This window comes from Bubalus kerabau, chromosome 3 (assembly GCF_029407905.1).
Source record: "Bubalus kerabau isolate K-KA32 ecotype Philippines breed swamp buffalo chromosome 3, PCC_UOA_SB_1v2, whole genome shotgun sequence".
In the NCBI taxonomy this organism is placed as follows: domain Eukaryota; kingdom Metazoa; phylum Chordata; class Mammalia; order Artiodactyla; family Bovidae; genus Bubalus; species Bubalus kerabau.
Window position 1 is genome coordinate 12,745,160 of NC_073626.1, and position 20,174 is coordinate 12,765,333.

The 20,174-nt window shown below is 42.5% G+C and overlaps 1 protein-coding gene across 14 annotated transcripts in view; it reads right to left on the reverse strand.

The window, feature by feature from the left end:
• The window catches only part of KIF13A (kinesin family member 13A), a 200,194-nt gene that overhangs the window by 67,504 nt on the left and 112,516 nt on the right, over positions 1-20,174 (reverse strand). For 9 of the 14 annotated variants that reach the window (XR_008711373.1, XR_008711372.1, XM_055570722.1 and 6 more), the window contains exons 5-9: positions 17,967-18,059; positions 16,478-16,658; positions 13,510-13,597; positions 11,432-11,578; positions 10,434-10,546 (exon numbers count right to left, since the gene is read on the reverse strand). Coding sequence is in view for 12 of the 14 variants with exons in the window: in XM_055570722.1 (XP_055426697.1) it covers positions 10,434-10,546; positions 11,432-11,578; positions 13,510-13,597; positions 16,478-16,658; positions 17,967-18,059 (622 nt within the window). In the remaining 2 variants the exon portion in view is untranslated. The remainder of the gene's footprint in view (positions 1-10,433; positions 10,547-11,431; positions 11,579-13,509; positions 13,598-16,477; positions 16,659-17,966; positions 18,060-20,174) is intronic. The other 5 variants (XM_055570727.1, XM_055570725.1, XM_055570724.1 and 2 more) reach the window with 1 other exon arrangement.

The following is a 20,174-nucleotide window of genomic DNA, read 5'->3' on the forward strand; positions in this document are numbered from 1 at the left end:
ACCAGGCTTATATATTTTAATGGAAATTTTACTTCCAGGGATCTTAAAATATAACAAAATCACTAATTATGGATCCTGCTAGTCCTGTCATCTCAGCCTGGAGGCAAATGAACAGCTCACCGATATCAGAATGGGTGGGAGTTTCTTGGCCAATTTTAGGGGCTGAAAAGGAATCTTTCTAATTCTAGCAGATCACTGTTCCTTTTCTGAACTTGCTGGAGGTATAGATGGTGTGCGTGCGTGCGTGCTTAATTGCTTCAGTCATATCCGATCCTGTGCTACCCCCTGGACTACAGTCCACCAGGCTCCTCTGTCCATGGGATTCTCCAGGCAAGAATACTGGAGTGGGTTCCCATGCCCTCCCCCAGGGGATCGTCCCGATCCAGGGACTGAACCGGCATCTCTTATGTCTCCTGCATTGAGTGGCGGAATCTTTACCACTAGTGCCACCTGGGAAGCCTGGAGATAGTGAGGAAGCTCCTAATCAGTAAATCTCTCACCATAAATTCTTGGCCATGGTGCTGGGGAGGAGAAGGGAGAGGGGCTGGCTGGGAGGAAGGAAGACTTAAGCCAGGAGATGACATCTATAAACAACTATCCATAACAAGGGAGAATTCGGGACCAAAAAGAAAGTAAATAAAACTTAGGTGGATCAAAAGCAAAATAAAGTAACTCATTGAAAAAAAATTGTCATATTCCAACTTTTTTTTTTTTTTTGCTTTTCTTTTGTCTAGTCAAAGCTATGGTTTTTCCAGTAGTCATGTATGGATGTGAGAGTTGGATTATAAAGAAAGCTGAGTGTCGAAGAACTGATGCTCTTGAACTGTGGTGTTGGAGAAGAGTCTTGAGAGTCCCTTGGACTGCAAGGAGATCCAACCAGTCCATCCTAAAGGAAATCAGTCGTGAATATTCATTGGAAGGACTGATGCTGAAGCTGAAACTCCAGTACTTTAGCCACCTGATGCAAAGAACTGACTCATTGGAAAAGACCCTGATGCTGGGAAAGACTGAAGGCGGGAGGAGAAGGGGACGACAGAGGACGAGATGGTTGGATGGCATCACCGACTCAATGGACAAGAGTTTGAGCAAGCTCCGGAAGCTGGTGATGGACAGGGAAGCCTGGCATGCTGCAGTCCATGGGGTCGCAAAGAGTTAGACACGACTGAGCGACCGAACTGAACTGATACCTTCCTTAAACCTAGTTCCCTTGAAACTCTAATCATCGGATTCCTTCCCATAGGGGTAGATATGATGTGACGTGAGTTACCTGTATTGTCTAGGATGGATTTCAAATTTATTTTACCATGTTTCCAGTTACTTTTTTCTAAGATCATAAGTGTAGTACTTATGAAAATTTATCAGAGCCAGGTGTGTATTTCTCTTTCTATAGACTGTGATCACCTTGGTAGCAGAGATGACTGTGCCTTGCTTACAATAAGCATGTATTCAATATTTACCAAGTTACAGGGAATCTAGAATACACTGAAGAACAGAACATGAACCTCTTTCTAGAAAGGACTAATTCAATGATGGTTTTGAATTAGTGGCTATTGGGCTATTGGCCCAATACCCATTTTCCCTTTCTCACTTGCTAACGGACACTTGAATATGCTGGGAAGCACACGTCAAGCTAAGAACTCTACAGAGTCCTCTGCAGCTTGGAGAAGCCATGAAGCACAGTTCTGGCCAATGAGATGCAGAGAGGGAGACATTTGTGGGAGGGGCTTCCAAGCAAGTTATGGTTCTCTGGATAAAAAGGCACATATTCAGCTTATAGAAGCTAGAGGTCCTTTCCCCATCTTGTTTGGAACAAAGACGTGGATACGATGCCTAAAATGGTAGAGCTGCCTTGGGATCGGGAGAACCACATGAACACACCCTAAGGTTAGTACAGCTGTGTGCCTGATGGCATTTCTGAGGTGCTGGACCAACCTCTGGACTTCTTTTTAAGTAAGAAGGATGAACTCATCACTTGGTTGTCACTGGAGTGGTTTCAGTTGCTTGCTGCTGCTGCATCGCTTCAGTCATGTCCGATTATGTGCGACCCCATAGAGGGCAGCCCACCAGGCTCCTCTGTCCCTGGGATTCTCCAGGCAAGAATACTGGAGTGGGTTGCCATTTCCTTCTCCAGTGTGTGAAAAGTGAAGTCACTCAGTCATCTCCAACTCTTAGCAACCCCATGGACTGTACCCTACCAGGCTCCTCTGTCCATGGGATTTTTCAGGCAAGAGTACGGGAGTGGGTTGCCATTTCCTTCTCCTTCTGTTGCTGGCAGCAGAATGTAATCCTTGGCTTTTACAGAATTAGCTGAAAAGTGATCAAGTTAGTGGCACAGAGTTTAGCACTCCTCCCCAGAAAGTCCCCACTCCTTACCAGAAAGGAGAAATGCAAAATGTGGCAAATTATGGGGAGAGGACAGCACCGTCATATGACAGGAAAGAAAACAGTGGTATCTACAGTATGGGCCTCACTTCTACTCACCACTGTTATCCAGTGACTGATGAAATCATTAAATCCAATGTTCACCCAATGAGTGTCATTCCCAATCTCATTTCCATTCCAATGATTGTGGTATAATTCAAAAGCCTGTCCTAACATTTCCAAAAACAGGTTCTTTTGCACATTTGTTCTGGACACTTTAAAATGTTATACCTAGAATTCTGACATCAAGTAAAATCAAGAATGATAGAGTTATATGAGATTCATGGCAGGTTCTCAGAGCTTTTAGCACTGGGAATCTCCAAAGGAAGATCTGCTGTTGTTTTTTTTTTTAAATATTAAAAAAAATTATTTATTTATTTTTGGCTGTGCTGGGTCTTCATTGCTGGGCGGGCTTTTCTCTAGTTTCGGAGACTGGGAGCTACTCTCTAATTGTGGTATGTGGGCTTCTCATTACCGTGGCTTCTCCTGTTGTGGAGTACAGGCTCCAGGGCGGGTGGGCTCAGTAGCTGTGCTCACTCAAGAGCTTAGTTGCCCCACGGCATGTGGGATCTTCCAAGACCAAGGAGGAAACTCATGTCTCCTGGATTGGCAGGCAGATTCTTTACCACCGAGCCACGAGGGAGGCCCTGAAATATTGTTTAGTTTATTTGGCCACGCTGAGTCTTAACTGTGGGATGTGGGATCTTCAGTTGCAGCATGTGGGATCTAGTTCCCTGACCAGGGGTCGAACCCGTGCCCCCAGCATTGGGAACATAGAGTATTAGCCACTGGACCACCAGGGAAGTCCCTCTGAAGGAAGGTTTTATGAGTAATCTTTCTCCAAATTATTTATCTAGGGGTCATTTTCTCCCTAGAGCCACCTGAGGAACTAGTATTTCACAAGAATTCTTTGAGAGAGCCTAAAGGGACAATGGCACATTGCCCCAAAGATGTGGCTGCTACCTTCCAGGAGCAGATTTTTGCTGTGTCGTTTATGGGTCTCTTTGTGTTAAGATTTGTGGATATCTTTCTTCACATACGCAGACCATTCAAGGTACAAGTGGTAAATTAACAAGTACTACCACCTGCCCTTGAATAATGGACAGAAGGCAGGCCACTTTTACTCTTCCGAGATACAAGCTCATGTCGAGTTATGCAGGCAAAACCCACTGACATGAGGTTTCCGAGAAGAAATCAACAAGCGTCGTGGAGGGTACTCAAGAAGAAAAAAAGGAGGACTGGGTCACGTGGAACATTAGAAATACTGTACTTAAAATTTATAACAATATAAAATATAAGACAGAATCCTAGGGATAACATATATTAATATCCCTCGAACAAGTGTTCAGTAGAACTCATTTTTTAGAAATGTTTGGTATATACTCTATTAACCGCAGTAACTGAAATAGAAAAAAGGCTGGGAAAGATACTCATTAGATGAATACTGTTGGCATTTAAAGGTTGGCTGTTGCTGAGGATAAAACAGAACCATCTTTGGTGACATCCCTCGGGGTATGAGAGTGTCCTATGATATAAGTGAATTCTCAGAGAAGCTGAACCAGTCAGGCTCCAGCAGCAGGGAAAGACTTTGTCCTTCCACCCTCAGTAGAAGGGCGAACAGCAGACGGAGTGCCAGGTGTGTCCTCTGCGAAGACGGTCTCCAGACGACCCCTCCCTCCCCAGCCCTGAACAGGCCGCGGCGGAGCAGCCACACAGTGCCTTGGCGCTCCATGTGAAGGAATAATGTGCGCTGTTAAGCTCTTAAGAGCTTAAGGAGAGATGGAGCTCTTAAATCCACAGCCCATTAAGCAGACACTAATGTCTGTGTGAAGTCCCCGCCAGGTCTGCTTAAGAGGATTATTTGTGTTTCATCCAAAGAAACCCCAATAGGTGGCCGAGAGAAAGCTCAGGAAACATGTCAGAGAGTTCCTTCATTTTAGCCCTCCACTGGGCACTGACGTTAAGGCTTAGAAAGCCATTTGTGGAACTAATGGGCAGCAGTTTTGATACATGATTTATTTTCGTTACTAGGACACACTTACAGAGAGCTTCCGACGGGTAGGCCTGTTCGAAGTGGGCAACAAGTCGTCACTAATTGAATCCCCACAACAGCCCTACTCAAGAGTGTTTCCTCATCCACATTTTACCAGTGAGGAAACTGAGGCACAAAAGGGTCACACCCTTAGTTTCTGTAACTAAGAAACTCCCGTGTCTCCTCTGGGAAGCCTCCCAAATCTTCCGGCTGTGTTGTCATTCATGACCCCACCACACCTTGTGTGTGAGTTTTATGACACTTAATGTATTAATATCACTCCCTCTCTTCTTCCACTCCGCCACCAAAGATCTCCTTCCTGACTGGACCTTGAACTTCCCGAGGCCAGGGTCTCATCTTAGTCACCCCTTTCTTCTCATCCCCAGTCAGTGTTTGACACTTATTTGCTAGACAGAGCAAAACAGTACAGGTCCATTTATCTCTTATCTGATAGCCTTAGGGCCATGTTTGTTTTGAAATTCGGAATGTTTTTGGATTTTAGGAAGTTCAGCGCATACACTTTTACATATGACCACCAGGGGGATCTGGGAGAGCAGCCCACAGTAAAATCCATGAACATTTCTACAGCTAAACATATGAATGGCCACACTAAACGAGTAAATAAAGACCATATGTGAAGATAAAGACCTCATCGAGTTCAGATGAGGGTTCACCAACAAGTGAACTACGAAGGAAACAGGAAAAGCATTTGGTTTTCAGAGCACTTTGGCTTCCCTGGTGGCGCAGATGGTAGTCTGCCTGCAGTGTGGGAGACTAGGGTTCGATCCCTGGGTCAGGAAGATCCCCTGGAGAAGGACATGGCAACCTACTACAGTATTCTTCCCTGGAGTATTCCATGGACAGAGGAGCCTGGTGGGCTACAGTCCATGGGGTCACAAAGAGTCAGACATGACTGAGTGACTTCACTATGGATTCTGGAACTGCAGGTAAAGGCCTGTGGGCCCCTCTTTCTATGAAGGTCTCTAAGACAGCTGTGCAGACTTCATGGCAAGGTCATACTGTGAGATGTCTCATTAAACCAGAGACCACGTGGAGAGCTAGACAATACCTGGTGGAGACCTGGATCCGTGGTGGGCGCCTGGCATACATGGACCCACTCAGGGAGCTGAGAGAGACAGGTGGAGGGATGAAAACAGCCCTGGACTGAGCTTCAAGGGAAAAGGTTCAGACGCAGCTCCACTCCCTTCGAGCCAGTTATTTTGGGAAAAGCACAAGACCAACTTGGCAGACACCCATGGGCTGGTAAATGTGTCTTAAAAAAAACATTTTCATGCTTCAGTGCTGGGTGATATAGCACTTCTAATGTGCCTTTTGCTTTTTCAGATAAAGTATTAATAACTTACTGTATCTCAACCTATGTGTTCCTCTTCGAGAGCAGTGATGATGCTATAACAAATAATAACAGGGGTAGTGGCTCAAAACCACACAAATCATCTTATAGTTCTGGAAGCTGGAAGTCCAGAATGGGTTTCTCTGTGCTAACGGTTTCCTTGCCTTTTCCAGCTTCCATGGGTACCCCCATCTCTTGGCTCATGGCCCCTCCCTCCATCCACACGTGAGCAGTGAGCTATGAGGTCCTTCTCACCCCACGTCACTCTGACACTGGCTCTCCGACCTCCCTTCACTTGTAAGGAGCTCTGTGATTACAACATCCACTCATCTCACAGGCTAGCAAAGTAATGCTGAAAATTCTCCAAGCCAGGCTTCAACAGTATGTGTACTGAGAACTTCCAGATGTTCAAGCTGGACTTAGAAAAGGCAGAGGAACCAGAGATCAAATTGCCAACATCCGCTGGTTCATCAAAAAAGCAAGAGAGTTACAGAAAAACATACACTTCTTCTTTATTGACTATGCTAAAGCCTTTGACTGTGTGGATCATAACAAATTGTGGAAAATTCTTAAAGACATGGGAATACCAGACCACCTTACCTGCCTCCTGGGAAATCTGTATGCAGGTCAAGAAGCAACAGTTAGAACCAGACATGGAACAACGGACGGGTTCCAAATTGGGAAAAGCAGTATGTCAAGGCTATATATTGTCACCCTGCTTATTTAACTTACATGCAGAATATATCATGCAAAATGCTGGGCTGGATGAAGCACAAGCTGGAATCAAGATTTCTGGGAGAAATATCAATAACCTGAGATATGCAGATAACACCACCCTTATGGTAGAAAGGGAAGAAGAACTAAAGAGCCTCTTGATGAAAGTGAAAGAGAAGAGTGAAATGGCTGGCTTAAAACTCAACATTCAAAAAACTAAGATCATGGCATCTGGTCCCATCACTTCATGGCAAATAGATGAGGAAACAATGGAAACAGTGAGAGATTTATTTTCTTGGGCTTCAAAATCACTGCAGATGATGACTGCAGCCCTGAAATTAAGACACTTCCTCCTTGGAAGAAAAGTTATGACCAACCTAGACAGCATATTAAAAAGCAGAGACATTACTTTGCCAACACAGGTCCGTCCAGTCAAAGCCATGCTTTTTTCAGTAGTCATGTATGAATATGAGAGCTGGACCATAAAGAAAGCTGAGCACTAAAAAGGTGCTTTTGAACTGTGGTGTTGGAGAAGACTCTTGAGAGTCCCTTGGACTGCAAGGAAATCCCACCAGTCAATCCTAAAGGAAATAAACCCTAAATATTCATTGGAAGGACTGATGCTGAAGCTGAAGCTCTAGTACTCTGGCCACCTGCTGCAAAGAATTGACTCATTGGAAAAGAACCTGATGCTGGGAAAAATTGAAGGGGGGAGAAGAAGGGGATGACAGATGATGAGATGGTTGGATGGCATCACTGACTCGATGGACCTGAGTTTGAGCAAGCTCTGGGAGTAGGTGATGGACAGGGAGGCCTGGTGTGCTGCAGTCCATGGGGTCACAAAGAGTCGGACAGAACTAAGCAACTGAACTGAACTGCACTGAACTGACCCAAATAATCTCATCGCAACATCTTTAATTTAATGATACCTGCAAAATCCATTTGTGAGGTAATCTATGCACGTTTTGGGAATTAGGACTTGGATGTATTTGGGGGGCAAGGAGGCAATATTCTGTCAACAATAAACTTCCTCTTGCATCCCGACATCTAATGTTCCAGACACATAGTAGAGGCCTACTCAGCTTTTATTCATATGATATAAATGTATATTTCCAACCATCAGTTTCCTCATCTTTAAACAGAGATGTAAATACATATAATGAACCTCACATGAAATAATGCATGTGAAAGTGTCCCCAAATTAAAAACAGCCCTAAAAATGTAGGTATCTCACAGACTAGTAGTAAGGAATACATACATCCATTTGTGAAAGAGCCACATAAGGAAAGACAGCAGGATGCTAAGAGAAATCCATTCAATTCATTAAGTCATAATGGAAAAGAGCTAATAGCTGGAATATTTAAATCATGTTATGTGTGGCCTTGAGGTAGTCCAGTTTGAGACACTATACAATTTAGTGTCCAAATCGGGGGTGGGGGGACACTATTAATATTTCCTCTGGGACAAATGTATCAATCAGGACTCTTCCAGGCCAACACAACACTTGGGCAGCTCAGTGAGTGAGCCTTGGCTCTGGAGCCAAATTACCTACAACCAAGTCTAAGATCCACGCTTGGAGCCCTGTGACCTTGGATGTATTACTTAACAGCTCTCTGCCTTGGTTTCCTCATCTGTAAAACAGTGACATGAAGCTCAGGTGAATTATTACATACAGAGTGCACAGTACAGTGCCTAGGATCCATTAAGAGGTCAATGGAGTTAGTGGTCCTTACTCATCAAGGCCAGCCATACTCTAAGTTTCCATGAATTCAGAGAACTCCCAGCGTGTTCCCCAGGGCGCAGCCATAGGCAAACAGCTGGCGTGGCTGAGCGCCAGTAAACAAACCCCCAGGAGGGGTTGACAATCTTTTCTTTGGTGCCTGCTTCCTCACACCCCCATCTCTGTTTCCCCATCCTGGTGCTTGCTCTCATTTATTTATTTTTTTCTGTATTTTTAAAACTTTTAATTTTATATTGGAGTATAGCTGATGAACAATGCTGTGAGAGTTTCAGGTGGAGAGCAAAGGGACTCAGCCATACCTATCCACGTATCCATTCTTCCCTAAGCTCCCCTCCCACCCAGGCTGGCACAGAACACTGAGCAGAGTACCCTGTCTTGCACCTTTTTTAGAACGCAGAGCTGTATGCCAGTCTGGGCTCCTACAATGCTTTGTCATGCAGCAGAGCAAAATCCTTTGTTATCAGAGCAAGAGACAGAATGACTGGGAGTTGACCCCCTCAAGCAGCAGCCTGTGCAGTGAGCACAGCCACGTCCATTTGATAGAGGGGGTGATATTTCACCGCTACTTTTGCAAACTTTTGTGAGACTACAATGTGCTAGTGCCATTTTGCAATGCAAGCTGCACAACGATGTTCCTGAATCTATTACCTCTTGTCCCCTTCTGTCCTAAACAAAACCTCAAGTTATTTCTTTTTCATTAATTTTTTCTTGGAGTATAGCAGCTTTACAACGTCGCGCCAGTATCTACTGTATGGCAAAGTGAATCAGCTATATGGTATACATATAAACCCCAACTTATTATGTCTCAAAAGAAACATACAAGTACAAACCATGTTTCTTTCTGCTGAACCTGAAATAATGATTATGCTGTTTACACAGCTATAAAAATAATAGCTAGAGCCATTAATATTTCTTCAGTGCATACTACGTGTCAGGCATTGTTTTAAGCACATTCCGGGCACTTAATCCCCAACAACTCAATGAAGCAGATCTATTATTGTCCTCATTATACAGATGAGAAAAATGAAGCACACAGAGGTACATTCACTGGCCCAGGATACATATGCATCTAGTAAGTGGAGGAGAGGCAGGAATGAACCCGGGGAGTCCTGCCCAAGCATACATGCCTAAAAGGGCCAACTGTGCTCCCTCTCATGCTGGGGAAGACAGACGTCTCTGGCTTATCAGGGGCATCCTTGGATAGCACGTCCCAAAGAACCAGTCCTTCGGGACTTCCCTGGTGGTCCAATGGCTAAGAGTCCACCTTCCAATGCAGGGGACGTGGATTCGATCCCTGGTCGGGGGAACTAAGATCCTACATGCTACAACTAAGACCAATGCAAACAAATAAATAATTTTAAAAAATAAAAGAGCAAATCCTTCATCTGTGCCTTTGCTGTATCTTCCAGGTGGAAAGCCTTCACCTCCTCGTCCACTGGGCCAGTTCCTACACACCTTGTACCCCTCAGCTCTCCTTCAGCCTTCACATCCCCGGGCACGCTACAGGCACTCAGGGCAACGAATGAGCTTTCAGGATGGCAGTTACTCTGTAACTGTTACTTTTGGGGGGAAGTTATTGTTTTTGTTGTTTAGTTGCTACGTCGTGTCCAACTCTTTTGGGATCCCACGGACTGTAGCCCACCAGGTTCCTCTGTCCATGGGATTTCCCAGGCAGGAATACTGGATTAGGTTACCATTTCCTTCTTCAGGGGATTTTCCTGATCCAGGGATTGAACTTGCATCTTCTGCATTGGCAGGTGGATTCTTTTACCACTGAGCCACCAGGGAAGACAAGTGTTAGCCTTATGGAGGGGGTTGAAGTAGATTTTCTCTTTAGAATAAGCTCCTAGAGTTAGATCTAAGATATGATTTGATTTATAAAACTACAACTTGCATTGACCTAAGAGAAATTACATTATACAATGATATTCTGAGCGTTTGTATGGACAATGTTGGAGCCCGGCTGCCTCGTGCTGTTTCACTTAAATAAACCTCATGCATCTCAACAAAGGCAGGCTGATGTTTTTCTTCGACCCAGTTCAGTAAAGCTACACAGACTCTGAATCACCTGTGATCAGAGCCATCTGACCCCTGATAAGGGGACCAGTTGCCCAGACACACAGGAAGCTGGTGGGACGCTGGGGTTTACCGTGGGAATCGCACAGACCCCTTACTTGTTAATGTTGCTGCCTTCTTTCAGGCGCTCTCCCGCAGCTCCGGTTTTAGACACTCTCTCGCTGCCCGCCAGGTCCACCAAGCTCACCTTGCTCACCTTCTCCCCTGAGTTCTAGTTGTGGGAGACGAGAGAGAAACAACAGCCACACATGAGTGCAGAAACCACACACCTGCGTAGACATCAGCACCACCACTGAAGCCATCTTGCTTTAAGGAGGCAAACTTGAGAAGATCTTAAACGGTAAGAAGAGTTCTTTGGACTAGCAGCTTTAGGGTAAAAATTAAAGTTGGTATGGCAGCCTGGGATTCTGTTCTGTAGCTGGGTAGCAAGGGCACTGGCCTTTCCAGAATATATTCAGAAAGCTTTTATGCGTCTATGAGTACATTCCAGGACGTGAGGATTCCTGCACATTCAGGTCAAATACCTCACTTTTCTTTTTTAAAGGCTATATTTAGGCTGAATGTCGTGGTTTCCTCTTTCACATTCTTTAATGACTATGAGGTAAACCCAGCTGTTTCTAGGGGAATTTCACTATGGAAAGATACATATTAAAGTGGTATGGTGAAAGCATCATGTCTTTAGAGAGTTTATACAAGGATTCCAGTTTTCTAACATTATATATAAAGCTGTTGCTTTGTTCAGTCGCTGAGTCTGACCCTTTTGCGACCCCATGGACTACAGCCCACCAGGCTCCTCTGTCCATGGGATTTCCCAGGCAAGAATACTCGAGTGGGTCGCCATTTCTTTCTCCAGGACCTCCTCGACCCAGGGATCGAACCCACATCTCCTGCATTGGCAGGTGGGTTCCTTACCAAAGAGCCATCAGGGGAGCCCTACATATGTAAAGTAAGACCTAACAAATTACATGATGTAAGCAGAGTAGCTGATCTAGTAACCAGAAGAGCTGGCTTAACGTTCTTGGGAACCAAATCCAGCCACGGAGCGGTTCACCCAGGCAGGTACTGTGAGTCCCTTCACCGCCACCCAAAGTTCTACCTGATCGCTCACCCCAGACTGCAGGTCGAACAGTGTCTGCGTGATGACGATGTTGAACACGGCGTGGGAGCGGCTGCTTTCTTCATTCATGTTGGTTGCAGCTACCGTCCGAGACTTGTTTCCCTCAGACATCAATGACTCAATGTCCTAGAGGCAGGCACAAGAAAAACATTATGAGCAAAAACCCCCTCAGAACAGCGTCCTGCCCACCCGTGGATGTACTCATTATGATGCATTCCGTCACCACCCTTGCATGTAAACCTCCCACCTCTCTTCCACAGAGCCCGGCTCAAACTCCCACTCCCTCAGCGCTTTCTAGTGGATGAAATGTTTCACCCATTCCTTCCAAACTGCAACTGTCTTCTTTCTCTGTTGAGTACCTATTTTTCCCTCTGCAAGTTCCTAAGGAGAAAAGAGCTAACATTTACTGTGCTCAGATACTCAATAGCCATGATGACCTTATTTTATTCTGACTCTCTCGCACAGCTCTCTCCTGTATGATTAGTAACCTCCCTTCTCCAACAAGGGGCTTCCCTGGTGGTTCAGACGGTAAAGAATCTGCCTGCAATGCAGGAGTCTTGGGTTCAGTCCCTGGGTTGGGAAGATCCCTTAGAGAAGGGAATGGCAACCCACTCCAGTATTCTTGCCTGGAGAATCTCATGATCAGAGGAGGCTGGCGGGCTACAGTCCATGGGGCTGCAAACAGTTGGAGATGACTGCATGACTAACATTTTCACTCAGTGAATTTCCAACGCCGTGGCTCTCCCAGGACAGGGAATTTTCCTTATTCAACTCTATACAACTTGCTTTAGAACACCCGGAACCTAGGACTCTTAAACAATGTTTGATGAATATTACTAAAGAAGTATTTACCTGATTATACACACAGGACACTGAAGTTCATGGAGGTCAAATAACTCTTCCCACATCTAATAAGAGGCAGTTGTTTGCTTTTTAGTTGCTAAGTCATGTCAGACTCTTTTGCAATCCTATGGACTGTAGCCCACCAGGCTCCTCAGTCCATATGATTTCCCAGGTAAGAATACTGGAGTGGGTTGCCATTTCCTTCTCCAGGGGATCTTCCTGACCCAGGGATGGAACCCACATCTTCTGCTTGGCAGGCGGATCCTTTACCACTGAGCCACTTGGAGAGCCCACTAAGAGGCAGAACTGGATACAAATCATGGATGTCCCAGCTCTTACTAATAAGTGACAGGAGGAGACGGTCACTGCCCCCAGTGACGCTGAGCCAGGCACCTAAGCAAAAGTGCTGACTTGGCACTTTCCCGTCATAGGCGTCTTTGTTAATTTCTGGATCTCACTGATGACGGAGTGATAACTGCCCTTTATTTCTGATTTAAGCAGTACTAAAACTATCTACGTTTAAATGGCTGAAGAGAGTTACCTCACAGATTAATTTTAGTTCTACTGAGTCTGAAGTGATGCGGAGACAAATAACACAGAGATGGCGCTTCTAAGTAGATAGATGTGTTTACTCATTTATTTATCGGCATTCTTTGGTAACAGATAGTGCTTTCTTTTATGGGATTCCCAGAGCAATGACAATAAAAATACAGACAAAATATCAAGCCAGGATGTGAGAAAGCACAGAAGTCAAGAAGTAGGAAAAAGAAACAGATCAGTCAACAGAGGGAGATCAATTCAGAAAAACAGAAGAATCAGAAGAGTGAAAAGTAATGCAAACTAAGATTGGAGACACTGTCAAAGAGAAAGGGTTGAAATAACTACCAAATAGTGTTTACATCTGTCCAGAAGGACATCACTGGCAACCTCAGGGAGGAGAATTTCAATAGAGTGTTATTCATGAAAATATTCAGCAACCTCAGGATGCTGGGCCCCCCAGCAACACTGCAAACCCTTCAAAATCAAGCGGCTTGAAGACTGTGATTAAAAGCCTTTATTTTCTGTTTGAGGTGGTTGATACTGGGTTTCTAAGACCATGAATTGTAACAATATGCTATAAAGCATTCACATAAAAATATATTCAACATGATCTACACACTTCAATTTACTGTCAGCTTTTAATGTCTTTCTTTTTTTTTTTAAATGACACTTACCTCAAAACTAGTGACAGCCAGTTGGGATAAACCATCTACATATGGTCCCAAAACTTTATGCTCTCGAACTTTAAGAGACTGTCTACTCCTTCAAGAGAAAGGAAAAAGGAATGAATTAATCATACCCAACCTGGAGCTTTTCTCTCTAAAAAAAAGTACTTGCAAAAGTACTCAGAAATTAAGATTGCAATTTCAAAAGAATTTTTCTTTTAATGATCAAAAACTATTCTAAAAGCTACTTTACTTGGATTAGCAAAACAGCATGCCTTATGAGGACTGTCTTTTATACTTTGATTTCTATTTAAAGTAACATACTATTTCAAAAATTCTATCTCTACTCCCAAACTAAACAACCAGCACACAGAATACTAGGTTAGGCTAACTTGTTTTAGTAGATGAACTTTAATTTCACATGGAGTGGGGAGAGGGGAGCGAAGCAAAGAACAAACAAATGAATTTAACCTTCAGGCTATTTTATAAGTAAGCATATTCTCAATAAGTAATGTCTTACAGTTTTAAGCAAGAATTGAACAATATTAAAATGTTTTATTTTTAAGTTACCCTTTCATATTAGGAGCATTGATTTATGCTGATCTGTGCTGACCATTTTATACAAAAAATGATGTTACAGGATAGCAGTTGTTTGTGCTGCTGCTGCTGCTAAGTCACTTCAGTCGTGTCCGACTCTGTGTGACCCCATAGACGGCAGCCACCAGGCTCCCCCGTCCCTAGGATTCTCCAGGCAAGAACACTGGAGTGGGTTGCCATTTCCTTCTCCGATGCATGAAAGTAAAAAGTGAAAGTGAAGTCACTCAGTCGTGTCCGACTCTTAGCGACCCCATGGACTGCAACCTACCAGGCTCCTCCATCCATGGGATTTTCCAGGCAAAGTACTGGAGTGGAGTGCCATTGCCTTCTCCGCAGTTGTTTGTAGTTACTGATATTTATCCTATATTGAGAACTGGCTCTGCTGGTCAAGATTTAGGACTCTTGAATTTTTAAAAGGCAAACCTGGTTTGGGACCCACTTGAAGAGCTTATCAATAGACAACTGAGATGAAAAGTAAAACTACATAATATATTTTATGGCCATATTGCATTTTGTCACATATTTCATGGCATCAGATACTGATGACTTTTTCAAATCAAGAGTCAATGCCTAGCATCACTCAAGTGTGGAAAGAAGAAACTAACAATGAGCACATCCCTAAATCTAGACTTTGCTCCCTAAAAATTTCTCAATCTTAATCTCACAACTCCATAAAGCAGGTTTTACTAACTTTATTTTAAGCTTGAAGAATGCAATATGACAATGAGCAATTCTGTTGTATTCAAAACAAGGGCAGACCAAGCGCACAATTTCAAGAGAGCTGCCTAGCTGCCCATGCCTCCAGAACCTGGCTCACTCTGTTCGCATAATCAGAGATTATCGCTATTCGTGGGCAAGAAAAAGTAAATCAAGCACAATATTAAGTCCTTCTGATGGTGTCTAACATTTGGGATTCTTGTACACCACTGGGGGGAGTGTAAATTGGTACAACTATTTTGGGGAACAGTTTTGCAATACCAAGGCTGAAGGTTCCACAGCTTGTGACCCACAACTCCACTCCTGGATGCATTCCCTAGAAACTCCTGCATTTGCACACCAGGAGGAATGTACAGGAATGCTCAGAGAAGGACAGTCATGATAAAAAATGGAAACCACAGGAACAAGAGGAGATAGAATAAATAAATTATGGTATCTCATACAATGGAATACCAAAGAGCAGTAAAAATTAATGAATTACTACTTCATACATCAGAACAAACAAATCATTGAGGGGGAAAGTAGCAAGTCATCAAAGGACACATGTATTATGAAGCCATGTACAGGTAAAAACTGTGCAAAATTATGCATAGACTCTTAAAGAGAGGAAGATAATGAGCAACATAAAAACATTCCATTTATTAAGCCAAATGGTGAGCAGAACAGTCATTGATTTTTATTATTCTTTATATCTTACATGTATTATAAATGTTCTTTCATATGCATTACACAGTTATTAGCTAAAAGTAAAAACATTTCTGATGACTGGGTCACTTCCTTGCCATCCATAATTTTTATCTTATACCTCTGATTATACCCTTGATTATACAGCTGCTGAATGCATTTTTAAAATACTTTTAATAACATGAAAAAGTATTCATCATATTATATAAAAAATTCAGGCTACTGAATTGTATTCAGAGAAGAACCTCAACACACACACTACATACCTACTCCATAGATCTGAGACACCAAAATGCATAAAGTGTTAACAGCAGTTATTTTTGAGTGATGGGCTTATAGGCCATTTTTATTTCTTCTTACGCTTTACCTATTTTCTAAATTTCTATATATATTATTCTTAAATCAATAAAAATTTTAATTAAAAGGTAAATGGCCCTTTCCTTCCTCTATGAATCAAACTCATCTGGTTTTTATCACCTAGCTTTTAAAAAATACAGATGCCTGGGTTTCTTCCTGGGTCTACTGAATCATCAGCCCTAAGGGAGGGGCTCAGGCCAGTGTTGCATTCAAAAGCCTCCGAGTGATTCCAATGTACATTCCCAGAAGAAAATGGCTTGTCTAGGCCAGGTCGCTCAAAACCTTCGACCGCTTTACCTCCAATTAGAGCAGATGGAAAGACCACTGTGTCATTCTTAACTCAACGAATAAATATGACTAAACCATAGTGGCAAAAATACCAAAACAGTAAAAACAGTCGTCTAAATGGCATAGGTAAGCAACTTTATACATGAGCGTAGGATAAACTATGAATCCTGGGTATACCGACAGGCTTTATGAAGCTGATGATCTCTCAGTAAACGAACTGAAACGGGAGTGGTGACCGAGGGCTTCAAACACATAAACTCACTTGCAACTTTAACTTCAGGATCATTTAGAACTACTACCCCCGTTACAAGGTTCGTGTCAACCACTAACTTACCCTTTGGGGTCTAAAAGGTCCCGGACTTTCTCATTATAAATTTCCATATAGGATACTTCCACTTTAAAAGTCTGTGACTCATTCTGCTCCAGAGAGATCCTTTGAAATAAAGCACAGCAGAGCCTTGGGATGAGGCCTCGCTGCTCAGCATTGCCCATCATGGAGAAGGATTTTCCTGAGCCTGGAGAAAGGTGAGCAGAAAGAGAGGAGGATGGAAGAGGAGGCAACGTGTAACGCTTCAAACGTACAAGTGTGTCCTACACATTGGCCAAGGTCACACAGCAGAAGCAGAGAGACAAACTGGCCCCCAGAGCCAGGCCCTCGGACACCAGAGTTACTATTCTTTCTCTTATGCTCCTGACCGCCAGTCTGACTTTTACTGTGAGACCCAGAGGGTACCTCCTTTACAGATGGATGCGTACTAATGGAAGCACTATACTATGCTATGCTAAGTCGCTTCAGTTGTGTCCGACTCTGCGACCCCATAGACAGCAGCCCACCAGGCTTCCCCATCCCTGGGATTCTCCAGGCAAGAATACTGGAGTGGGTTGCCATTTCCTTCTCCAATGCATGAAAGTGAAAAGAGAAAGTGAAGTCGCTCAGTCGTGTTCAACTCTTAGCGACCACATGGACTGCCGCCTACCAGGCTCCTCCGTCCATGGGATTTTCCAGGCAAGAGTACTGGAGTGGGGTGCCATTGCCTTCTCCGAATGTAAGCACTACCGATACGTAATCTTTAAAAGTCTATATAGCAAAAAGGAACTACTGTATAGTATAGGGAACTCTGTTTGAGATTATGTAATAGCCTAAACATGTATAACAATCATTTGGCTGGACACCTGAAACTAACACTGTTAATCAACTATACTCCAACATATGAGAGAAAGTTTTAAAAAGTGCATAAATAATCAACTATACATCAAGTAATATTAACATATTTGACCCACAAAATATTTCACACTTTTGAAAGTGCTTTGCTATATATTCTCCTTGATATCCCATGACCTGACAATACACAGTATTGTTATCATTTAATTAATTTATTCCAACTTTATAGTTGAAATAATGGGTGGCTCACAGTGTTAATTTCTGAACTACTAGTCTAGTTTTGTTTAATAACCTATCATCACTTCTATATCCTGGTGAAGTCCTCTGTATAGGATGATAGATACTAAGAGTTTTTCTACAGTTTTTCACTATAACATTTGTACTAAGAAACTGGTAATTATTTTCCTAGCTCAAATACAGGTTAAAACTATAATTTAGGAAAATGACACTTAATAGTTTGAAACTAGCATGCTCACTAACACTTAAATTACTTCATTCCACAACTGTTGAACCTTCAAAAAGATTACTTTTGATCATTTAATTCAGCTAAACCTGTGAAGTCAGAAGCATTTTTCTACAGCTTCCCAAAGTGTTTTCTATTTCTATGTTTTAAGAAATGCACATTTAATACCACTGACTGTAAAGAAAAGCAGCTCCTTACCTGTCTGTCCGTATGCAAAAATGCAAGCATTATACCCCTGAAAGGCTTTTTCAAGAATTCCTTCCCCAAGGCACTTGAAAACCACTTCTTGACCTAAAAAACAAAAATAAAAAGACTGATTTTTCTTGACATATTTGTGTTAGTAACTGAGCCCCAGTCACTAATAACATGCTCTCAATCCAAAAAAGATGTTGAGTGTATTGCATACTTACTCTGTGCAGGGCTGTGGATTGAGAGCATAATGAATGCAATTTTATTATTTATTCTTCTACAGCATAACCCAGTACCTGGGACAATTTATCCCTCTACCCACTGCTTCCCTCTAAGACATTTCTCTTAAGTTTCCTGTCCATTGTCTGTGGGTCATATGGAAGCATCATTTGAATTTGGTTTAGTTCCTTTTCCTGAGTTAGTATGAAAGTGTCATTCAATATAAACTGCCTTGTCTCCCCACCTGGGTTCTGAGCTTCTGATGAGCAGGAACCATGTCACCCACATCTTGGTATGTGTGTGCCCCTCTGCACCTAGAGTGGTGCTAAATACATGCCACGTGCTGAGAAACCGTTCATCGCTGGTAGAGGGGGTGTGCTGAGCACAGATAACCCACATGTGTTCCCATGGGGGTTAGGGAACAAGTTCTCATCCGTGAGTCTTTCTAAGTTCACTGTGACTCCTGGGGGTGTTCTGTCATGGACTATTTATGTCATGTAGTGCCCAGGTGAACAGTAAAGGTGTGAAATCTTTTAAAACATTTAATGAGGCATTTACCGCCTTTTAAAATTGATGTCTTTCTAACATGCAATCCCCACCATCAAGAGAATTAAAGTGATTTTCTCCTTCTTCTGTGCAGAAATTACTGGTTGAAGTACCTTTTTCCTCTACTGGAGCCCCTGACTGATGTCAGTCCATAATCTGTTTATCTCTGTAATCCTAGTGCCTAGTATGAAATGCTTAATAAATGTTTGTCCAGAGAATTAGTCAGTTTAATCTTTTTATCCAAATGACAATTCCTTTTACAGTTGGAAATAATGCAATATAACATAAGCTCTTGAGTGTATGTTTTTCTTTCATGCATCTGATTTTAGCAGTCTCATTATGTTATGACATATCACAGCTGCAGAACGGGACTCAAATTAAAAGTGTAAACACGAAACAATATTTTCAATCATCAGGTTGGCAAAAAAAAAAAACCACACAACACATGACAATATCCAATATAGCTGAACTGAAGAAATAGGTATTTTCATAAACTGTTGATGGAAGAATGAACGAATGCAGCCATTCTAAGGAAACCCTCACGGTGCCAAGAAAAAGGAATATGTCCTCGCTCTCTGGCCCACTATGGGGCATCTGCCCTAGAGACCTAATCCCCAAGTGACCCCAGTAAAAGGATGTTCACACAGCATTATTTATAATACTGAAAGTTGGAATCAAGTTAAACGCCAATTAGTAAGGGAGTAGTAGATGCATAAAATGTATTTTATATGATGGAATATTTAAACATACCATCTTAAAAAAAACAAGCAAAACAAATCTATGTGTTTAAGCAATGCTATGGCACCCCACTCCAGTACTCTTGCCTGGAAAATCCCATGGACAGAGGAGCCTGGTGGGCTGCAATTCATGGGGTCGTGAAGAGTCAGATACGACTGAAGTGACTTAAAAGCAGCAGCAGCAGCAGAATTCAAAAACACTTGAGTTTTTTTAAAAAGTTGTGTTCAGACTGTACATATAATGTAAAAATTTATGTCCAATAGTATGTATATGTGTTCTCTATGTGTGCTAAAGTTAAATAAAAAATTGGATCAGAAGAAAATGTACCAAATTTATATAAACTTATTTCTCAACTTCTGACTTCTACCAAAGAGGCATTTAAAACATGTTGGTAGAATATGTGGATTTTTTTTTTTTTTTAGAAGAATATAACTGTAAGGGGCTTCCTAAAAATAAGGGTTAGGAAGACTATCCGAAGACTATGTGTATGCGCACATATACAAATACATGGAGAAGAATAAAGTACTGTCAAAATTCTTATCCACTAAAGACACATTTCCAAAATTGCCTTTATGTTATAGTTAAGTATAAGAGTCTTGTGCTCATTAAGAAAATATCTGGAAATTGGAGCCTATTATACAGATTGAAGTAAGTCAGAAAGAAAAACACCAATACAGTATATCAATGCATATATATGGAATTTAGAAAGATGGT